This window comes from Hypomesus transpacificus, chromosome 6 (assembly GCF_021917145.1).
Source record: "Hypomesus transpacificus isolate Combined female chromosome 6, fHypTra1, whole genome shotgun sequence".
In the NCBI taxonomy this organism is placed as follows: domain Eukaryota; kingdom Metazoa; phylum Chordata; class Actinopteri; order Osmeriformes; family Osmeridae; genus Hypomesus; species Hypomesus transpacificus.
The window spans coordinates 14,777,320-14,800,833 of record NC_061065.1 but is presented as its reverse complement, the minus strand read 5'-3'; the positions used below and the strand labels follow the sequence as shown (position 1 = coordinate 14,800,833).

General features: G+C 39.9%; 1 protein-coding gene across 2 annotated transcripts in view; it reads left to right on the top strand.

The window, feature by feature from the left end:
• ddx31 (DEAD (Asp-Glu-Ala-Asp) box polypeptide 31) overlaps positions 1-23,101 on the top strand; it is a 68,127-nt gene extending 45,026 nt beyond the window's left edge. Inside the window, exons 19-22 of one of the 2 annotated variants that reach the window (XR_006956198.1) lie at positions 5,142-5,250; positions 5,570-5,777; positions 18,308-18,412; positions 22,090-23,101. Coding sequence is in view for 1 of the 2 variants with exons in the window: in XM_047021332.1 (XP_046877288.1) it covers positions 5,142-5,250; positions 5,570-5,777; positions 22,090-22,159 (387 nt within the window). In the remaining variant the exon portion in view is untranslated. The remainder of the gene's footprint in view (positions 1-5,141; positions 5,251-5,569; positions 5,778-18,307; positions 18,413-22,089) is intronic. The other variant, XM_047021332.1, reaches the window with a different exon arrangement.
• The last annotated feature ends 413 nt before the right edge of the window (positions 23,102-23,514 follow it).

Sequence of the window (23,514 nt, the reverse complement as noted above, 5' to 3'; positions counted from 1 at the left end):
CCTGTATGCAGCGTCGCTACCTGCATATGCAGAACAGAAATTATTTGTTTGTTGTTGTTGATTTTGTGAATCATTTCGACCCCCCCCCCCCCCCCCCCCCCCCCCCCCCCGTCTGACATGGAACAACCCCCTCCCCCCCCCCCCCCCCCCCCCCCCGCCACATATAGCTTTCTAATCTGTGGGAAACACTGTATAAGCAAAATATGCATTACCTGTTCGTAGTATGTTTTTATTTTTATATAAGTATGTAGTATGTAATATAACATTGAACATGCTATTTTATTAAGTCCACCACTTTTTCTCCTGTAATATTGACGGACAGTGGGGTTAAATGTTCAATGTATGGACTGGTAATCAGCTTTTCTGGAACCGAATTTACGGCGGTTTATGCAAGGGCAGTACCGCATGTAAAACAAGTTGCATTTAATAAATCAATATACTACATCTAGCCTGACGGATCATTTAGAATAGCCAACGTTTTGTTCCTTTTACATCTACGGACTAAATAGAATATATATATATAGGCTAATCTTGGATAGCCTACTGCATTGTGCACATTCAAGTTTCATTACTCAATTGCAAGATGGAGACCAAATACACAATGTATGGCCTATTAGCTAGATCGCTACAGACCGTGACATAGCCTAGGCCACTGTGATATACAGTGCCCTCCAAAAGTATTGGAACAGTGAGGCCAATTCCTTTATTTTTGCTGTAGACTGAAAACATTTGGGCTTGACATCAAACGATGAATGTGAAACCAGAGATCAACGTTTCAGCTTTTATTTCCAGGTATTTACATCAGGATCTGATGCACAAATTAGAAAATATCACCTTTTTGTTCGAACCCACCCATTTGTCACGTGAGCAAAAGTATTGGAACATGTGACTGACAGGTGTGTTTTGTTGCCCAGGTGTGTCCTATTACATACATTATTCAATCAATAAATACCACTGAATGTCTACACTCAGGTTCAGATTGGGTAAGATAGGTTTTGTCTATGCAGACTGTATTCAGAGGTGAAAACAACATGAAAACCAGAGCGCTGTCTTTGGGTGAAAAACAAGCAATTGTGAGTCTTAGAGAAGATGGAAAATCAATCAGAGCCATTGCAGAAACATTGGCCATAGCCAGTACAACCATTTGGAATGTCCTGAAGAAGAAGAAAACTACTGGTGTACTAAGTAACAGACGTCGAACAGGTAGACCAAGGAAAACATCAGCAGTTGATGACAGAAACATTGTGAGAGCTGTAAAGAAAGACCCTAAAACAACTGTTAGTGAGATCAGCAACAACCTCCAGATGGCAGGAGTGAAGGTATCACTATCTACTGTTCGCAGAAGACTTCATGAACAAAAGTACAAGGGCTACACCAGAAGATGCAAACCACTCATTAGCAAGAAGAATAGGAAGGCCAGGCTGGAATTTGCCAAAAAGTACAGAGATGAACCTCAAAAATTCTGGGACAAAGTTTTATGGACTGATGAGACAAAGATTAACTTTTACCAAAGTGATGGAAAGGCTAAAGTTTGGAGAAAGAAAGGAACTGCTCATGATCCCAAACACACAAGCTCATCTGTGAAACACGGTGGAGGTAATGTCATGGCTTGGGCTTGCATGGCTTCTTCTGGGACGGGCTCATTAATCTTCATTGAGGATGTAACACATGATGGCAGCAGCAAAATGAACTCGGAAGTCTACAGAAACATTTTGTCTGCCAATTTAAGGAAAGATGCAACCAAACTGATTGGCAGAGCCTTCATCATGCAGCAAGATAACGACCCAAAACACACTGCCAAAACAACAAAGGAGTTCATCAGGGGCAAGAAATGGAAGGTATTAGACTGGCCAAGTCAATCTCCAGACTTAAACCCTATAGAGCATGCATTTTACCTGCTTAAGAGGAGACTGAAGGGAGGAACCCCACAAAACAAACAACAACTGAAAGAGGCTGCAGTGAAAGCCTGGGAAAGCATCAAAAAGGAAGAATGCAAAAGTTTGGTGACGTCAATGGGTCACAGACTTGCTGCAGTTATTGAAAGCAAAGGATTTGCAACTAAATATTAAGTCTTATTCACTTAAATATGTTTTAAGTATATCTGTTCCAATACTTTTGATCACATGACAAATGGGTGGATTCAAACAAAATGTGATATTTTCTTAGTTGTGCATCAGATCCTGATGTAAATACCTGGAAATAAAAGCTGAAACGTTGATCTCTGGTCTCACGTTCATTATTTGATGTCAAGCCCAAATGTTTTCAGTCTACAGCAAAAATAAAGGAATTCGCCTCACTGTTCCAATACTTTTGGAGGGCACTGTAGAATGACTTGTATAGAATGCCTATAGACCTTTTTTACATTTACATTTACATTTATGCATTTAGCATATGCTTTTATCCAAAGCGACTTCCAAGAGAGAGCTTTACAAAAGAGCATAGGTCACTGATCATAACAACGAGGTAGTCCCAAACATTGCAAGCAGCCAAAACATGAAGCATACATTGTGAAAAAACTAAACAAGTGCCAAAAGGGAAGACCCATAAGAGCATGCAGTCATACAAATTTTACAAATTAAAACAACATGAACCACAAAAAAGTGCAGGACTGTACCTGTGGAAGAACAATCAATAGTAAAATATTTCACAGCGAGTACAAGACTTAACTTCGTTATAACTAACCTACAAGAGCAACAAGTCACTCAATAAGAGTCATTGTGATCCTGGAGGAACCTAACAACAGGTCTAGACAAGCATTCCTAAGTGCCGTTGTACTCCCGGAACAAGTGTGTCTTGAGCCTTTTCTTGAAGGTGGGGAGACAGTCGGTGTCCCTGATGGAGGTGGGGAGCTGGTTCCACCATTGGGGGGCCAGGCAGGAGAAGAGCTTGTGTTTGGCAGTCTTGAGCGGTGGGACCACCAGGCGGTTGTCTGAGGAAGTCCGTAGGTGACGGGTGGGGGTGTAAGGTTGCAGGAGAGACTTGATGTAGTCGGGTGCAGTCCCGTTCACTGCTCGGAAGGTCAGTACCAGGGTCTTGAATCTGATACGGGGTAGCCAGTGGAGAGAGATGAGGACCGGGGTAACATGGGAGCGTCTGGGTAGATTAAATGCATAAATGGATAAATGTACCTGCTGGTGCTCCACACATCCCCATTGCATTTTAGTATGCAGGCATTACAGCTGGTCTAGGTCTATTTAAGCCGTCTCTGTCTTAATATGTACATTGCAAGCATCAAACTTTTGTAGGCTTTTGTAGCCTCTTCACTGACTATAAACACACTCTATCAAATACTATTTGGTAGGTATTGGTATTCTAGCTACTATTTGAAATAGTGGTAGACATTGGCATAGATTAGATTTAGCTCTACCTTAGGTAGTCTATCAATTTCAGATTAGCTGAAAATAAATTATAGCCTAAAATAAATAACATTCTAACCCAGTGGGTCAGTTAAGGGACACTATTCGATGCATCGCTGCTATTCACAGCCAGTTAATTGATGGTAATATGAGCTAGTCATGTTAACTCGATAACGTAGCTAGCGACTAATGTACGAAACGCGCTAGCTGGATGTACTTCAGGGCCTTACGTTCTAAACATATGTTAGGTTTCAAAAAAGGTTTGAAAAAATATTGCCATAACTCTACGATACATATTGTAAACATTTTGTATCGCCCTATATTGTTCCACAATATATTGTTACATCCCTAACAGCTATCAATATAGTCAATGATAATTTTATAATCAACAGTGTAAAATGCTGCACTCAGGTCCAGGAGAACCAGGACAGAAAGAGAGAGCCTGCATCAGAGGCCAGCTGTTAGTCATTCACTATATTAGCGAGTGATGTTTCAGTAATGTAAAGTCCAATTGATTAGAGGAAGTGTCCAGTGAGCTGGATCCAAACACCTTTTTAAATTGCCAAAAATGCCTATGCTATACATTCTCCCTTACACAATAGGTGTAGCAGTAACCTTGTTTAACATAATAATAAGGAATTAATAAATTGCCAATTCTGGCCCACGGTAACAAACTGTCTGTATCTGTCACTCATTTCGGTCTTTAGTCATGCCCTCCCTCCACACATTGCATTTCTCACGCAGAAAATCTTTTTTTATAATATATTCAATATGCTGCAGCACCCAACCAAAATTCCTCTGGCCGCCCCACTCTCACTGTTGAACCGGCAGTCAAGCACGTCTCCCCTGGAGTTCTTAGTCGAGCCTGCCACTTATCAGCCAATCAAAAAAAGATTGTCTATACAATAGCCAATCGGAAATAGGCACCATTGTATTTGGGTAAGATTTAATGCAACAACCAATGGAAAAAAAGTATATCCTGTAATTTTTCGTGATTCTGCAACGTCTTCCGAATGTTTTGTTCACCTACAAAGCAAACCGCTGGAGCTCCAGCATCACTTTAAGCACAGTCATGATCTCCTGTTTTAATGTTACAACAAATTTACAACTTGTTTGACACAAACAATGACAACTTGACTGCAGTTAAAAAATGTTTCCCAAATAATTAGCATCAATTTTTCACGAGTCTCTTAACCAACAGTTTTACAGCCTGTTCACTGACAACACCTACTCAGAAGTAGTTCATAGATGTAGCCGGTGTGTATCGGTGAAACTCATTCATCAGGTAAGTAGCAGGCCACCCCGCATCAACCGATATTTAGCTTTTCGTTGGCGTACTTGGTATTGGCGGCGCTTGGGATGTCAGAGGTGGCATGATCGAACCCAGTGCGGTACTTAAATAGGCCCGGGGCCTCTGACTTTATGACATATAAAAAAATTAAAAAGTATGCTGGTTAAATAGTTTGAAACTTTCAACTCTGAAACTAACTAATGATTCAACATGTTACCAACATGCATTATGTTTAATACGAGTGTGGGACTGTTTTTGGTATTTTCCATACTGTTTCTGTTTTGTGTACAATGGGGGTAGGAATTAAGACCTATTGGTCAGGTGTTCAAATTTCCATAAATTGCTTCAATCAATGACACAAGTAGGCAATCTACCTAGCCAACTCATGGATAAATACTGTTGTCCTGCATTCTGTTGGTTGGCTGTGGGATAACTGCTGTAAAATGACATACTGACAATAACATTACTTTGTGTGTGTTTTTGTTGATGCATAGTCCTCAGGGGCTCTGGAGCAAGAGATCCGTGAGAGGGCTACTGTTCTCCAGACAGAGTTTGAGAACGTTGTCCATGCCAACGAAGAAAATGTCCAACTGGCAAAGAAAGGTCTCGGTCTCTCTCACTTATTCTTTCTTTCAGTATAACAGCTGTGAAAAAACAAAGGCCATTTTAGTAAATGTAGTATTCATATTTTATTTAACCTGCTTTTGTGTTATTCCTCCTTTCCAGCGACAGAATACCTATTCTGCAGCTTTATACAGTTTTACCTATTAAAAGATCAATCATGACATGCAAATAATAACTTGTAACTGATTGTCAAGAGTGGTGGTGCCCAATTATGTGGAACCACTACCCTTGGTGTTGCGCTGCTCTGTTATTTTAATTTAATTACATTTAATTAATTTAATTTCTTGTATCCCTTCAGCCCTGCAGTCTTTTGTGCGAGCATACACTGCCTATCCTTCCAGCGTGAAGCACATCTTCCACATACGCACCCTCCATCTTGGCCACGCTGCGAAGAGCTTCGGCCTGCGAGATGCACCCCAAGGCCTGACACAGGAGGGTTCAGCTGACCATGCCAAAGGCTCTGGGAAGGCTAGGAACCAAGCGAAAAGACATGACAAAAACCATGGGTGAGCATTTAGAGAGCATTCAATCAGAAATGCAACATCCACCTGGGCCGTTGCCTCAAGCAGAGGGGTGGGGGTCTGTCTGTGATACATATGTATGCAAGACTGTCACTGGTAAGAAAACTACTAACCTGAACTTCACTGCCACAGCCTAAACTTTGTCAACCTGTTCACGAAGGTCTCCTCTACAGGGCTGTGAAAACGGTTAACATTTACATTTAGCAGACGCTCCTATCCAGAGCGACTTACAGTATGTACAGGGACATTCTCCCCGAGGCAAGTAGGGTGAAGTGCCTTGCCCAAGGACACAATGTAATTTGGCACGGCTGGGAATCGAACCAACAACCTTCTGATTAATAGCCCGACTCCCTAACCACTCAGCCATCTGACCCATTTATCAGTTGGGATTTGGATCAGTTGGGATTTATTTCCGACGAGTGCTAGTTAGCTAGCACGGGTATTTCTCTCCCGTCTGCAAAACAAAAACAAATATGTACAGATGAGGGAAAATTGAGCCTTGTTTTTGCTCATTTAATCCGATCGACCTCATAATCCGTTTCTATATAGTTGAAACGTAGGGTTATATCTATCTATAAATCTGGCGTATTCAAACAATCCCCTTAGTGAAGTTTGGCTAGCAACAACAGCAGTGACTGACCTCTGACAGGTGGAGGGAGGTGGGCACACTTATTAGTTGTAGGGCTACCAATCTTATCAATCTATATTTTTATTTCTTATTATTGGGTGTGCTTGGCTTTGACACAACCAATGTTCTCTCTCATATATATTTATGATTATTTTCCCACCCCTAAGGATCCCTCAATATTTGGACTACGTAGACAACTTCTAATGTAGTGTAATTTAAATGTAAATGTAATGTCAGTGTCAAAATGTTTGTCTTGGTCCCGATTGCATTGCTTGTATTTTTATTTATGTTCCGTTGCACGGTTTAGGAGCTTACAAAGTTTTTGTGGCAAAAAGTGCCTTGTGTGCACCAACGGACCTTAGTGCTAGCCTAACGTCAAAACGAAGCATAGATACAACGTTATAGAAACACAGACAGCGATATCAGCGAGCCCTCAGCATTAGTACCCTAGCTAAGGCCGAATGCCAATACTCTGTCTCACCCCTAGCCCTTAGTTTTGCGCGTTCCCGTGAGAGTAATTGGTGTCCCAATAATATTTTTGATCGAGGGTTGGGCCAAGACAAAGGGGTATACACCCCTTAAAACCAAGTGAGCTCAAGAGCTTACTTGAAACTAAGGGGTATGTTAATACTGCGCTACCTGCAACATTGGCGGACAGATCATCCAGAGAGTCCCATGAATGTAATATTTTCGGCTTGAGTAAATGATCAAAAATGTTTCTTGTTTTGTGCTCTACACAATTGAAACGTTTTTAAAAATCGCTAGTTTGCTACGCTAACGTTACATTGCTGTTTTGTCTAGGAAATTTGCTGCTTTTTGCTAGGTACCTACAAACATGTCTTCTGTCATCTGCTAGACAAGTGGGTTCCACTTCGTTCTTTTGGTGAGCAGTCTCACAAGACCTACTTACCTGGCGTCATGTAAGGAAGTCAAATGGCTGAGCGGTGAGGGTGTCGGGCTAGTAATCAGAAGGTTGCTGGATCGATTCCCCGCCGCGCCACATGATGTTGTGTCCTTGGGCAAGGCACTTCACCCTACTTGCCTCGGGGGGAATGTCCCTGTACTTACTGTAAGTCGCTCTGGATAAGAGCGTCTGCCAAATGACTAAATGTAAATGTAAATGTAAAATGTCATGGAGTGGATCAGCTAAATAGTTATTTAGCACTAGCATCAGTGTTGGGTGTAATTAAATTACTTATCCACTGAAAAAGTAAAGTAAGGGATTACTGTTCATTTGTAGGTATTATAATTAGTTACTTATAATGTACTTGCGTTACCTTTACCTTTGGCCTTACCTTTAGTCATTTAGCAGACGCACTTATCCAGAGCGACTTACAGTAAGTACAACATTCCCCCGAGGCAAGTAGGGTGAAGTGCCCAAGGACACAACGTCATTTGTCATGGCCGGGAATCGAACTGGCAACCTTCAGATTACTAGCTCGATTCCCTAACCGTTCAGCCACCTGACTCCCCGCGTTACATACTGTAAATTAGTAAAACAGTTATGTATACATCAATATTAAATTAGAATATAAATGTATTGTCTTTGGGTAAAAGTGCCTCTTAACGCTGCCTCTTTAAAATTGTTAGCTGTAGTGCAGTTGCACAGGAGACGTGAGTTTTTGCTGCATAAGCGCGGCCTCTAGTGGTTTAAAGTGGAAGATTTCGGACTCGGCCCAAGCAAGTAGCTCTAGCTGTTTTACCAAATGGAAATATTCAAAGTACTTTACCTTTTTGTCCCAGGTTGACAAGAACGTTAATGTAAAGTGCAAGCTATGTCCTAGGGAGACAAAACTATATGCGGCTGCGGCTAGCACAAGTAAACTACTGAAGCACGTCACAAGGCAGCATCGACGAAAATTTTTTTTGATCCATGTTCATCAGAATCAGAAAGGGTTTTAGTCGCCATGAAAGTTTGCACAGACAAGGAATTTACTTTGGCATCAACAGATAACACCTCAGCATCACCTGTTAAGCAGGCAAATCTTGAGTTTACATCGCCATTGCAGAAAGTGTCTGAAGGTCATCTTAAAAACATTATTGCAAAGAAAATTGCAGGAAGAGATGCTACCGCTGCGTAGGCCTTCTGTAGAATCCTGTGATGACATGTTTAACTTAAAGTTAAGCTTTTGTGTTATGCACATATTGTTTGGTAACTAAAGATCAAAGAAGGTTACATGTGTTCCTTAATGACAAGTATTAGTAGGCTATGTTTTAAAAGGCTAAAGTATTCCAAGTTCGACTTGTATTTAATTATTGAAAGTGTTTCCTGTCTGTTGTTTATCCAGTCAAGGTTTATAGGGATTGTAATAATTAATGCATTACATTATTTATTAAGTAATTAAATTACTTTTTAGACAGAGTAATTATTGAAGTATTTTAAATACAATATTGATTATTAATAACTTTTTTGAAGTAACTTACCCAACACTGTCTAGCATTGCTACCTGCATATACACACAGCTTGCAGCTGTGCTCCGTTTTGCTCCTAGATTCAGACCTAGTCCCGGTAAATTGTAGAGCTAGCTAGCTAACTACTAGACTTCTGCTGTGTGGGAATCGCAGGAGCTAACCAGTCGAAGGGCTTACAAAAATACAGTGCGTTGATTTTCACACCCCTCAATTTCCCAAATGTCAATTTTTGACATGACGGCATTTACATCCCAATTGCTCCAATTATTCTGAAACTTGGTGTACATGCCTCATTTTTCACAAGGAACAAAAAAGCCTCAAGGACCCATAAGGTCCACCATAATGGATTTTCCTGTACAGTGACAATTTGGGAAAACTTTCAAAATTCTTCTCTTGAACCAAAGGTCCAATTGACTAGAAATTTTGTACAGATGTGTAGAATTGATGTAATTTAAAAATGCTACTTGGAAAAAATGAATCAAATACAACATGGCTGAAAGAGGTGTATTTATGTAAATGTACATGTTGCCTCAATATGTTTGTGTCACCTAAAGGTCTGGGAATGGCTCAATTGGATGAGATGTTGTGCTGGTAAGTGAATGGTCGTAGGTTCTAAACCAGTCAGAGGCATAGGTTTTTAAGTTTTTTATTCTGACCGAAAGAACAGTTAGTCTTCTGGTCAGTCCTCCGGTTGTAAAACATAAAAAGCCACTGCAAAACAAGCCAGGTTCACCACAGCAGTGTTACGGCCCTCGGACATAACACTGAGTGTTGCAGAACAAAAAAAACTAGAGAGGGTACAATTTCTGGGGAAATTGTGGGGTGTGCTTGCTTGCAGGTGGGTCCGTTTTCCCATCTAGTGATATTTTTGAGCATTTAGCATAATCATATTGCATAATTCATTAAGAACACCCTTTGAAACAAGAAACCCCCTTGAAACAAGCTACTGTAACAACGTTGTCACTGGCAGTATTTCAGATGGTATTGCGATTCAAATAGTAGGCTACTGTCTGTTAACTGAAAATAAGCCCCCCAAAACGTAAATAAGTTCGAATTAATTTAAGGGGACATGGCTAATTCAAAAGCAGTTTGCTAGAGGCAAGCTAGCTGCTGTTGCTATCCACACTTCACTGATTCTTTCAAAGCGCCGGAAATGAGAAAGTTTCTTTTGTAATGGATTATGTATAGAACGCCGGTCATTATTGGGAAAATAAGTCCCTTCAGGGCGAAACAAAACCCCTTCGCTTTGCGTCGGGGTGCTGTTCGCCCTGTCGGGGTTTATTTTCCCAATAATGACCGGCGTTCTGTACATTATCCCACTTATTACATGGCTACTTGCCAACAAAAATAACTTAATTCAAAAACCTCTTTTTACAATGTATTTGTTACCATTCGTATTGTTGATTAGCAGATAAATAGTTCGCCAAAGACGTTGAACTTCATAGACTTTGAGCATTATTTAGGCTTCAAATCAGCTGACTTTGCTAAGCAACAGAGTGGTTGAAAAGTTACCGAACTACTTGCGGAGTGCTACGAAAGACGTGAATCCGAGCCAAAAAGACCACTTCCCTTGACAGCGATCAAATATTCATAGCAACGGTCAAATATGAGAAAATTGTTTACCGCAGAACGTTGGGAAGCCACATTCAAGTGAATGGAGCATTCTACAGCATTAAGAACAGCCGTGTAATAAAAATTCAAGTTGCCGGAGGCAAGCACACCACAACTAAAACTTTGTCACTTTTACTGCTTTAAGTTCTGTCTTCTCATTTCATGTAAAACATCAGTTTAGTTGTTCAGTGACACACAAATTAACACACAAAAATTGTTACAACATACAGAAGTTTAAATAAAATCCTTAAATTTTGCACATTGTTGAAGTTGTTAAATTTCAGTTAAATGTTATCTAGATATATATCGTATCGTGAACCCAGCATCGTGATACGTATCGAATTGTGAGCTGAGTGTATCGTTACAACCCTAGTAGCTAGCTACTTGTAGTCTAGCTGCTAGTGAAAACTTGAATGTTTATCTCTGAGGGGATTACTACATCAAAAAAGCCAGAACTATTGTCTCTAGTACATGCAACAGATAGCCAGCATTTTGGATTTCTTGCATCATGTGTGTAAAATATTGTAGCGACCCAAGGGAGCGGTCTTTTGTTCCATTGATGCTATTGGTGCAAGGGATTGTGGGTGTCTCAAATTCATGTTCTGATTGGTTTATTAATTTTGTGTTTATGTTCTGGTCAGTGTTGCAGTAATCTCATAAGGTTTGAATACAGTGGTGGCTGTTTGTTATGTGAGCTGATGACTTCCTTTTGGGGTTGGTTAGATGTAGATATTTTCACAGCCTGTAGTTGATCGGTGTATGGGATGCAGGCTATAAAGGTTTTCGAAAAATTGTCGGTGCCTGTGTAAAAAGATCCACTTTTGTCTGCTTTAGAGGGGAACATACGTCAGACGACACAGTGCATCTTCATTCCATAAAAAAAGTTGCTTCCATTTGAGCTTGTAGCTCTACTTTGCTGCCATCTTCACTTTATTGTCTCGCGCCAGTTGTTAAAAAATGGGCCATCGGGCCATGTTATTGTCGAGCCCTGGCATAGCATTTGTCCTCCAGGGGGTAGTGGTTAAAATCTTGATGCATGCAGAACATTTTCTTTTTCGTTACCTTTGTCGACTCAAGTGTTACCATCTATTATGTATTTATATATTATTATACATTTTTCAATTTTGAGGAGGAATCCGCCATTGCTACTTGCAGCTAAATTTAAAATATAAACTATGCTTTGTGTGGTGATTATGTTTAACTCTCACAATGCACTAAGCTTTGATGTGCCAGGGCTCCAGACTGCGACCAAATGGTTCCATTTTGCGACTGAGAACCAAGGTTTAGAACCACTGATTTTCACTATGTGCGACCAATTACTCGTACATGTGCAACCTGCAAATTGGACCTTTTCTTTGTTTTTTTTCATGTTGAAAAACGAGTAGAGCTAGTCTGCGAGATTTGACCAGTGTTTTAGCGGGGGAAGGGTCTGTGAGTAACTAGTCAATTGCGTGGGTAACGTAATTTACTACAGTCGCGTGTCTTGCAAACGGAGTGATTGACAGCTACTATTAACCACTCAAAAATCTGCATTAAAGGTAAGAATCTAAAGATGAAGATTTAAAAAAAAATTTCAATACGAGTGTGCTTTTTATTTGTTGAACATGTGGAACAAAGAAATTGGTAATTTTATATTAACAATTTATTCAATGAATTTACAGAACATATGCCATATTGTGATCAACTGTTATCGGGATATGAAAGGATCTATATCAGGATATGAGATTTTGGTCATATTGCACAGCCCTACTGTGAACAAAAATAAAACGGCACATTCTAGATTACTTATTACCAAAACATTTACCAGTAATACAGTTAAAATGGGAATGTAGGGAAGGACTGATATGGAAATTGTGTCCGGTATCAATAAATCTTTATATTTGGAAGCCAGTAACCGATATATGCCGATAAATACAAAACCTGAGTCTGATTACTAAAACAAAAGGCAGACAAATACAGTGGAAAACTGCTTTTATTTTAAAACCTTAACTGCCTAAAACATGTTTCTTTACCAAAATGAACCGATTTCCAATTATTTATACATTCCTATGGCCAACTTTCTTTTATATAAATAAAATCAATTGCCTAAAAAGAAAAAAGATGACCAATGTATTGACCACATTTTCTTATCGGACCGATGACAATAACAAATACAATTAGTGTTTATCTTCAAACTGATATGGCCGCCGATATATTGTGCATCCCTAGAAAAATTGTGTTGCAGGTCGATTTAAGTCTTTTTGTTAGCTTGCATAGCAAATTAAAGCTGACAAAACAAATACAGCCCATGGTGGTGAATTTGACAGGATTTTGAGGGGGATTTTTTTTGATCCCCTGCTGATTTTGTACAATTCCCACTGACAAAGAAATGATCAGTCTAGAAAAATGACAGTTTGGTGTGTAAAATAGAGTTAACCTCAAAGTCAATTGAAACCTCGTTCCTATCAAAATTTCAAATCTCACAACCAGTGTTTCCCCACACACAGACTAATTTGTGGCGGTGCGCCACAGAATCAACACCGGCCGCCACATACTGCGTTTCATATATATATATATATATATATATTTTACTTTAGGTTAAAACGCGCAGCGTATTCGTTCAGCTGCATTTCCTTTCCCTGCTCTCCCTCTGTCTCTTTGTCACTCACGCATCTTTCTCACATACACACACAGTCACAACGTCAGCACACGTTAGCAACGATGTATACATACGCCGTTCCAGTAAGACAGACTATATCAGCGAGCTTTCAACAATACTGCCGTAGCTAAAGGTCTAGGAAAGTTTAGGCTTCTTTTTGCTAGGTACCTATGGACATGTTTTAATCCAAGGTTCCCCTTCGTTCTCGTCCCCCCCTCGAGACAAGCTTTCGGGTGTGTACCCCCCAACCCCCCCCTTTGCGTCTATTTTGCTAACCTAGTAGCGAACGCTGAAGGAGGCAGGCCGGAAGTAGTCAACGGAAAAGGAATTTGATTCTGGTTTATTAGTCAAGTACCCGGATCAAACAATCAGTTCAAGACAAACTGATGGCATGAGTGAATCTCTGTCTCTCACTCATGCTTAAATACATGAGTCGGACAGTACAGATATAGAATGCACAGAATTGCTTCCTTAACGGGTCTTCAGTGGTCAGCACACTGATACACTCGAGTATAGAACAGCTGAGATAGTCGTGAATTATGTTGAAGTGCCTGTTTGTACATGATTTGCCTCACAATCTCCTAACTGTCTGGGTGGTGTGCTATATTCTGCTCAGAGAGAGGCCTCGCTACAGGACCTTTGACCTCACAGATACTTTGGCTGTACATGTACACAGAAAATCTACCTTACAGTTCCTTCCTCTTTCTATATTTGTAAATCAATTTTAAGTGATTTGCATCATGTGCAATCTCTACACAAATGTCTAATAAGCCTGCACCTTCCGAATCACTATGGAATCAAGTTGAATTCCAATCAAAATTATCAATGGTGCATGAGTTATCAGTCACTTGTAACACATAACCAAAATCCCACTCCACAATTGACAAAGAGTGAGTAAAAGATCATGCGGCTAATCTACTGTACTCTTCACACCTAGACAATCACTTGGTCAAAACTCCTTGCCGGGTAAGGATAAAATCACCAAATGTCATCCAGTGTGACAAAACAAATTTCACAACACTCACATGCTAAATATACATAACTCTATAAATAAATTACATCACACCTAAACATCATTTCTTAATACACCCCTAAGACTAGGAAGGCTGTAAACTTTTTAATCAAAATTAACATAAATGGAGGTCGCGTAGAATTAGTAGTATATTGAGAATTAGTAGTAGTATTGAAAATGGAATGCGGTGTTCCAAGCTGTCCTGGGAATGCTGACACTTTTCATAATCTTCACAAGGAACCAGACACTTGACAGACATGGCTGATGTTTTTCTATGAGAAGATCCCTGTGAAGTTTGGTACATTTATTCATATGCACAAACCATTTCACCAAAGACAGTTTTGAATGAAATTTTGGACAATTTAAAGGATGATTTGCTAAATTGCTGTTGCTCAAAACAGGTGCTGTTCGAACCGTATGTTCATCACAAAAGCAAGCTGTAAGTATGATTTTGTCGCTAACAGTCAGCCTAATAGCATTGCTAATGTCTCCTGTATCTAGCATTGGTAGAATGCTATCCAATGTTACATACCCTATTCGGAGACCTTAAGGGACAGTGTGAAATACCACAAAAACAGTCAATCACCCCTTTAATGGTAGGTTTATTTGAATAGTGAGACAGAATATCAACAAAAACATCCATAAAAATGCATGTACATTTTTTTATAGATTTGCATTTAAATTAGTGAAATAAGTAGGAGTGAAGGACTGAAATGTACAGACATGTCTGAAGTTTGCCAATGAAAATCTGAATGATTCAGAGGAGAACTGGGTGAAAGTTTTGTGGTCAGATGAGACCAAAATAAATCTCTTGGGCATCAACTCAACTCGCCATGTTTGGAGGAGAAGGAATGCTACCTATGACCCCAAGAACACCATCCCCACGTCAAACACTGAGGTGGAAACATTGGGGGTGTTTTCTGTTAAGGGGACAGGACAACTTCACCGCATCAAAGGGACGATAGCCGGGGGCCATGAACAGTCAAATCTTGGGTGAGAACCTCCTTCCCGTAGCCAAGGCATTGAAAATGGGTCGTGAATGGGTATTCCCATGACAATGACTCAAAACACACAGCCAAGGCAACAAAGGAGTGGCTCAAAAAGAAGCACATTATGGTCCTGGTGGCCTAGCCAGGCCATATCCAGGTCTCCAGGTCTCCAGACCTTAATCCCATAGAAAATCTGTGGAGGGAGCTGAAGGTTTGAGTTGCCAAACGTCAGCCTCGAAACTTTAAAGGGGTCATTGATTGATTTTATAGGGTGTTTCACACTGTTCCTTAAGGTCTCAAAATGGGTTGAGTGCTGTTGGCCGTCTTTGCGCCGCAGCTTCACTCGTTGTAAACCAACCAATCAGCGCGTAGCTCATCTATATATTCATGAGCATACCATAAAAGGAGAAAACCAAGAGTTTCAGCCCAACATTGGTTGGGCTGAAAATGGCCCGGGTGCTGTTCTATGCGCCCTAATGCAACCCTGTGAAATACCCCTAGAATAAAATAGGAGGTTTTCTCCTTTTTATGGTATGCTCATAAATATTTAGAAGAGCTGTGCGCTGATTGGTTGGTTTACAACAAGCGAAGCTGCAGAGACCCAACATAGCCAAACATGCATCGTGAATTGTAGATTTACATGACAACTCAGGTTATTTATTAGAATGAAATAACGTTAACCCCATTGCAAATAAACTAAATCATCACACATTCTACCTATGCTAGATACAGGAGACATTAGCATTGCTAATAACTGTTAAAGACAAAATCATACTTACAACTTGCGGTTGTGGTGGCACTAGATGGTTGGAATGGGAAACATGAAACTTGGTGAAATTGATGAGGGGACTGGTCCCAAAGTGTGCCAAATTTCACAACTTCTGACCATGCGGTTCCAGGGGCTGCCTTAGACACCAAAAGGGGGAAGTTTAGACATAAGAAGAAGAAGAAAGGGAAGAAACCCTCAAGGTGGCTTTGCAGCTTCGCTGCTTGGGCACCAATAATAATAATAATAGGTAGAAACACTAAGGGTGGCATCGCAGCTTCGCTGCTTGGCCACCAAATTTAGCTGCAAGCAGCGATGCTGGTTCCTCTGCAAAATGGCAAAATATTCAAAAAATGTACATTGTAGAAGAGTTGGACAACAAGAGTTGGACAAAAGAGCAAAACTTCATGTTTAGCCAACAACAATAGGCTGAATGTGGATTTGAACTCATGAGCATAAGGTTACAAGTCAGTCACTCTATCCTGTCTGCTACACACCAACTGTTGAGAATTTCTGAATAGAAAGGGCAGAGTATTAGCTTTGGTCAGCTTTGGGACAAAGGTTAAGAAACGGTTGACATTTCAAGGTGAAATTACACATGGTATTTCAGAATGATGTCATCCTGTTTAATTAAACAGATATTCTATATCATGACAGCCCCAAAGGCTGTGGCTGGATTCGAACCTGTGACCTTAGACTTTGCAGACACACCATCCCAGCCAGGGACGTGTCTAGAACATTTTGAACATGCTAACCAGGCAGGGGCACAGCCCCAGAGCAGGGTGGCCATCAACCATGTATCGAGACTCAAGTTTACATTTTGATCTACCCTTTCTGTTGTAGGCAGTGTTGGGAACGTTACCAAAAATTAGTAATTCGTTACAGTTACTAGTTAATTATTTCAGAAGTAACTGCATTACTTTACTAGTTACTGCATAGAAAAGTAATTAATTACAAGGGAAAGTAACGTTTGCGTTATTCCCTGCTTCTATTATCAAATTAACGCACACAGATAGTTATACTATTTTAGTGTTGCAGTGGCACAGTGTGGGACAAGACAACTGTCAAATGTTATATCATTGTATGTTGCTCATTAGTTGCCTGAAGGCAACGGACTCAACTGTTGACATAGGTCGCATGTCTTGACAACAGACCTGGCAATCAGTCTGTTTAGTTCTGCCTGGCTTAGAGACTGGAAATACTTCTGTTTAAAATCAAGCCCGGGCTGTTTTGATGAAGTGCCTCCGACTGCTTGATCAGCGGAGCTAGCACTGGGTTCTTTCACGATTAGCTTTGTAGAAGCGTGTTGTTTTACTAGGTGCTTGTGAAGATTATAATTACTATTCTTCGCAGTGGATAAAGTTCTTGCACCTGCACACAAACTACAACTAACCAGTATATTTTTATCCTTGATCTGGACAAGGGAAAAATAATGTTGATATTTCCATGACACAAAGCTTGCACGTTCCGAACTGTCGGCCATTGTGTGGGCTGGTCTAAAATGCGGAGTGATTCATTTCTTCACTGCGTCACCGTAAACTTGTTTAAATTAGATTAAAAACAGGAAATTGGTGAATTCATGCAAGAAAAAAGTAACGAGTAACGAGCCCATTTAAATTTCAGTAATGTAACTGCGTTATTTAATTGAAAAAAGTAATGAGTTACATTACTAGTTACCGTAGTGGGGTTACAGTAACGCGCTACAAAGTAAAGTTATTCCCAAAGTTATTCCCAACACTGGTTGTAGGTAATGAAACACTGTGTGTTATATCTCAATAAACTATGCATTTTTTCTATTAAAATGTTCCTCCTGTGTGTAGTTATTAGTAAATGGTCACATACTTAATCTAAATCAAGCATCCCGCATATGGATTTCCCTATAGCAAATTATGATTTATTCTATGTACAGTGCTTAGCGTAAATGAGTACACCCCCTTTGAAAAGTAACATTTTTAACTATCTCAATGAACACAAAAACAATTGTCCAAAATGTTTACAAGACCAAGTTTAATATAACATCTGTTTAACTTATAACATGAAAGTAAAGTTAATAATATAATTTAGAGTACACATTCTTCAGTTTAACTCAAATTAGGGTGATGCAAAAATGGGTACACCCCACTGAAAGTGGCTGGAGAAAAGCCAAATGTTTTACTACAAATGTCTAATTTAACAAGAATTCAACCACAGGTGGGTGTTATTATTCATTACACAGGTGTCCAGCAAACAGTTGACTATAAAAGGGTACTAGGCTACTTTCCATTTCATGCTGTCAGCAATGGCATTACATGAAAGAGAAATGTCACAAGACCTGAGAAATAAATTATTGCTCTACACCAGAAAGGTGAAGGCTACAAGAAGATCAGCAAAGCTTTACTTATCAGTCAGAATACTGTAGCAAAAGCATTATATGGAATTATATTATAAAAGCATAATATGGAACTGCAACCATCTCACAGAGACGTCCAGGTCGTCCACGGAAGTCCACACCTCGACAGGAGCGTCTTTGGATGAGAAGGGTTGAAGAAAATCGGCTTGCAAGTTCACTGCAGTTATCTAAAGAGGTAAAAAGCCAAACTGGGATGACTATTTCCCGTGACACAATATGGCGTACACTGCACGGGAATGGCATGCATGAGTGCCGTCCAGGAATGAAGCCTCTCCTAAAGGCCAGGCACAAAATAGCCTGCCTAGAGTTTGCCAGGGCCCATGCTGACAAAGATGAAGACTACTGGGACTCTATAATCTGTAGGCAGTGTTGGGAACGTTACCAAAAATTAGTAATTCGTTACAGTTATTAGTTAATTATTTCAGAAGTAACTGCATTACTTTACTAGTTACTGCATAGAAAAGTAATTAATTACAAGGGAAAGTAACGTTTGCGTTATTCCCTGCTTCTATTATCAAATTAACGCACACAGATAGTTATACTATTTTGAATTGACGTAGCCTAAATGTTTAAACAATATGCAGTCAGTATAGATCTCATCTTATGACTGAAGTCAGCCAGGCTCATGATTTCCACTTAATATCATAAGCTTAGCAGAAGAACAATACAATGCATTGCGTGACTTATGTTAAAGGGGCGATTGACTGGGTTTTTGGGGTATTTCACACTGTTTCTTAAGGTCTCTGAATAGGGTATGTAACATTAGTTGGGTTGAAAATGGCCCGGGTGCTGTTCTATGCCCCCTGATAGATCCTCTGAAATGTTCCTGGGAAGAAAAACACTAGCTTTTCTCATTTTATGGTATGCTCATTAATATTTAGATGAGCTGCGCGCTGATTGGTTGGTTTTCAATGAGTGAATCTGGGGAGCAAAAACGCAACACGGCCAACAGCAGCACTCACTAAAACACCGAAGGTGGAGACTTAAAAACGCGCAAATAAATCAATTGTGTCTACACAACACTGTTTTCAACAGATTGACTACATATCATTTGAAATGATAACGTTAGTTGTTTCCACTTCTGTTGTCGAAGCAAACTGACTTAGGTGGGTAGAACGTTAGGCTACAGCTTAGCAAACAAACTGTCGTGATTCAACTCAGCTTCATTTAGTTAGCTCTAGATATCTTGCTGAAAAATAATCTGACAAAGATCTGGACAAGCATGCATCGTGAATTGTAGATTTACATAACACAGGTTATCAATTTGAATGAAACACAGTCAGGAACATGAAACAACCTTAGCCCCATTGCCAATAAACTAGGCTGAATCATCACACATTCTACCTATGGTCTTGCGTTAGCAAGCTAAACTAGTTTACATGCCTACACAGTCTGTGTTTTGCTGTCTAGCTGTTCCTGCATTCCTTACAAATCAGTGTTAATAACAAGCAGATGAGCTATAGTCTAGCTAATATTGACTCGACGGGCATAGCTGATGTTTGTCTATACAGTAGCGTAGAAGATCCCTGTGCAGTTCGACCCTCGACGCATTTGCGCAAACCATTTCACCAAGGACGGTTTTGAAAACCTGGGACAATGTAAAGCAGGATTTGCTATGAAGCTGTTGCTGAAAAGAGGTGCGTTCCGACCTTATGTTCATCACAACTGCAAGCTGTAGTATGATTTTGTTGGTAAGAGTTATTAGCAATGCTTACATATCCTGTCTCTAGCACCTGCCTTTCTCCAGTTTTTTCAAATAGATAATCTTGACAGGTGTTAGCAATAGGCTAGACTGCCATTCGTTTTCTGGCAATTTTTTCGGAAGCTTATCTTCTAATGCCAACTACAGCTAGTCTAGCTAGAGTCATTGATGTGTTTTGAAACGAATTTGGCATTCTACCGATGCTAGATACAGGAGACGTTAGCATTGCTAATAACTGTTAGCATCAAAATCATACTGTACTTTACAGCTTGCGGTTGCAATGAGCATACAGTCGGAACAACACCTCTTTTCAGGTTCAGCTTCTTAGCAAATCCTGCTTGAAATTGTCCAAGGTTGTCTTGGGTGAAATGTTCAGAGCAAATGAATAATTGAGTGTCGAACTTCGCCGGGATCCTCTTATAGCCATGCCTGTCGAAGGTTTGGGTCCTTTGGAAGACTGAGTGTTAGCCTTCCTTGTACAGCCTGGAACACACCATTTACGACCGTGGTCCATTTTCAATATCCTTGTTCTAATTCAAAACGTTCTTCTTTGTAATTCCTTAGAAGTAGCCTACACAGAGCAGCGCGAAGCTCAACTAGTATCGGAGATAGACACTACCTCGGGCTGGTCTGGATGTAAATTTCGGGGCGTGACAAAGCTACAGACCAGAGGCAAAAAAGGCCGTCCCCGGACTGACGTCAGTCCGGTGGCTTTGTTGAAAAGCTAGCGTTTTACAGCCAAATGTTTTCAGTTTGAGATTTGCATAGGGAAGAGGTGTCAATGGACTTTGAGGTTCACTGAATGTTCATTTTACCCACCGAACTGTCGTTATTCAACTATGACAAGGTAAAATCGGTTTTGCAATCAATCGCCCCTTTAACTACTGTACAAACCAATTATCATGTGAAACACTGAAAGAAGGGTATTTAACATCTTATAAAATGTCTCACATATTGTGAATGCTTGCTAGCTACCATGCTATTTAGCAAAGCAAGCTACAGTCTGTAGAAACTTCACATCAAGCTATTTGCGGAATACGAACTGTATTCCATACCCCCAAAATAAAGGCTGCATGGTGTTGAATAACGTTATACACATTTTCTAGCTCCTGTTTAGTTTCTAAATGTTCATATCCTTACGAATATCTCCCAGCACACATAATATAGAAAAATCCATAGTATCGAACATTGATACTATCGATAGTGTCGAGCGTTAGTATCGATCATCAGCGTCTTCTCTCATGCTTTTCCAGTGTGGTTGTTGAACATGCTGCCCCTCATATTTGAGATTTTTTTTCATTTCAAGGTTTGAAAAACAATCATTAAAAATGATATTTGATTTATTGACACAAAGATATTGAGGCAAGGTGGACTTTAACATAAATACACCCCTTTCAGCCATTTTGTATTGCATTTTTTATTCAACTTCACCCAATATAAAGACATGTATTATACACATCTGTTACACATTTCAAGTCGATTGGATCTATGGTTCATGAGGAGAATGGTTTTAAAGGTTTTACCAAATATGGACAGTACAGCAAACTCTATCATGGCGGACCTCATGGGTCTTTTTTGTTCCCCATGAGAAATAAGACATGCATACCAATTTCCAGGCATTTTGAAGGAATGGGGCGCAGGGAAAATCAGTCTTATAGCGCCACCTATGGGCACATGTAAACCATTAGCAGTCAGGGAGTAGTGAGTGACCTGTTGTATCATTGGGCCAAATTTGAAAACATCGGGTTGAGGACTTTTTAAGATATTGAGCCATTTCATGGAGGAGAGGAAAACAAAAACAAAAGGTTTCATCCTACCGGAGGAACCCTAAATATATATGAGAGAACAATGGTTGTGCTCTTTCAAATTCAGTCTTGTCACATTAAGTGACTTTGTTCTGTGCCACTGCTAGCTCGCTAGCCCATCCAACACACAACTGGTTGTGTGGCCGGTGGCTTAACATGTACTGTAATCTTGCAAAAATAAAATATTTATTTTAATCAGAACCATTATATAATATATAAAGTCATGCTACATCTAGCCAGCAGATCATTTTTTGCATCATGTGTGTAAAAGAACAATTTTGACACGCACTGTAAGGATAATCTAAATGCCTAACAGTAACACTTTCTCTCCTTTTTTTCCCTTAGGAATCATAAACTTAGTGCTAAAGAGCGAATGTCGACTCTCCTGTGCTCAGAATTCTCCAGTGGGATTTAGGAAGTCTCAAAAACAAAGAAGCAGCTGCAGCATACATAAGGCGAGCATGGTACAGAAGAAGAAACGGGAGGAGGAAGAATATAAAGAGAAGATCATAGGGGAGTCTGATTGGCGCTAAAGTGGCTAACTTTCCCAACTCCAGCTACCAGCTGGCAGGCACACTTCTCCAACTTTAAAACCACCTTGTGGCTCCTTGACCTGTCTTCCTTTTCCATGGCTCCTACACGCGTAACCCCTGATTTCAGTTGTGTTTTGTACTGTAGAACCAAAGCAGGTTCTTGACCTTACAGATGTCTTTCTGTAATATGATTGTCATCGGAAGGTGAGGTGGCCTCAGGTGCATACAGAACCAATGAGTTGCAATTAAACTATAGTCTACCATATTTACTTTGGTCCGTTTGTCGTTATTCCGCTGTTTGTATGTTCGTACTCCCATTTTCCTGATGGTTATTGTTGTCCAGATGTTACCTTGCTTTCAAAAAGCTTTTTTTTCCTTTTATCCAAAGCGACACACAGAGGGGATTTGCAGGGAATCCCCTCTGTATGTCATGATGATTGTGACAGGGAATCTGCAGACATAAAATAACACAAAACATAAAAATAAAAAAACTATTCGCAAGCAAAATATTACATTTAATTACAAAATGTTCCTTTTGGTATACAACAAAAAAAGTAAGCCGGTTTGGGCCTGAAAGCAAAATATTACATTTATTTAAAATATTAGACTTTTTGTATCACCCAATATATGATACAAAAAAAGTGGGCCGGTCTTGGGCCTGAAACTCCCGGGCTGAAAAGTGGTCCCACTCCGGCCCTGCATTACACTGTCGGTTGAAGACCGAGGTGAAATCAGTTTCATATTCGAGATTCAACAGACATTCATATTCGTACCTCCGTTCAGGTTCTGCGTCATATTTAGGGACCGGGGTAGACAGTCCGAATGTTTCTTCAATATCTTTGTCAAAATCGACCATACAAACTTCAAACTGTTTGCACATTCTTCTACTACTGACTGACCAATTTGTTCAACCTTTGGTTTGGTGATAATGTTGAATATTGATTTACCCATAGCCAAAAAATCTACAAAAACACACATTTTCAAGAATTTCCTCAATATCTTTATCAAAAATGAACATAGAAACTTCAAACTTGTTGCACATTCTTCTAATACTAGCAGATTAAGTTGTCCAAGCTTTGGTTTGGTGAAAATGTTGATTATTGATTAACCCATAGCCAATAAATCAATGAAAACACACTTTGTCCAGTATTTCATCAATATCTTTGTCAAAAATGAACATAGAAACTTCAGACTTTTTTCACATTCTTCTACTCCTAACTGACCAAGTTGTCCAACC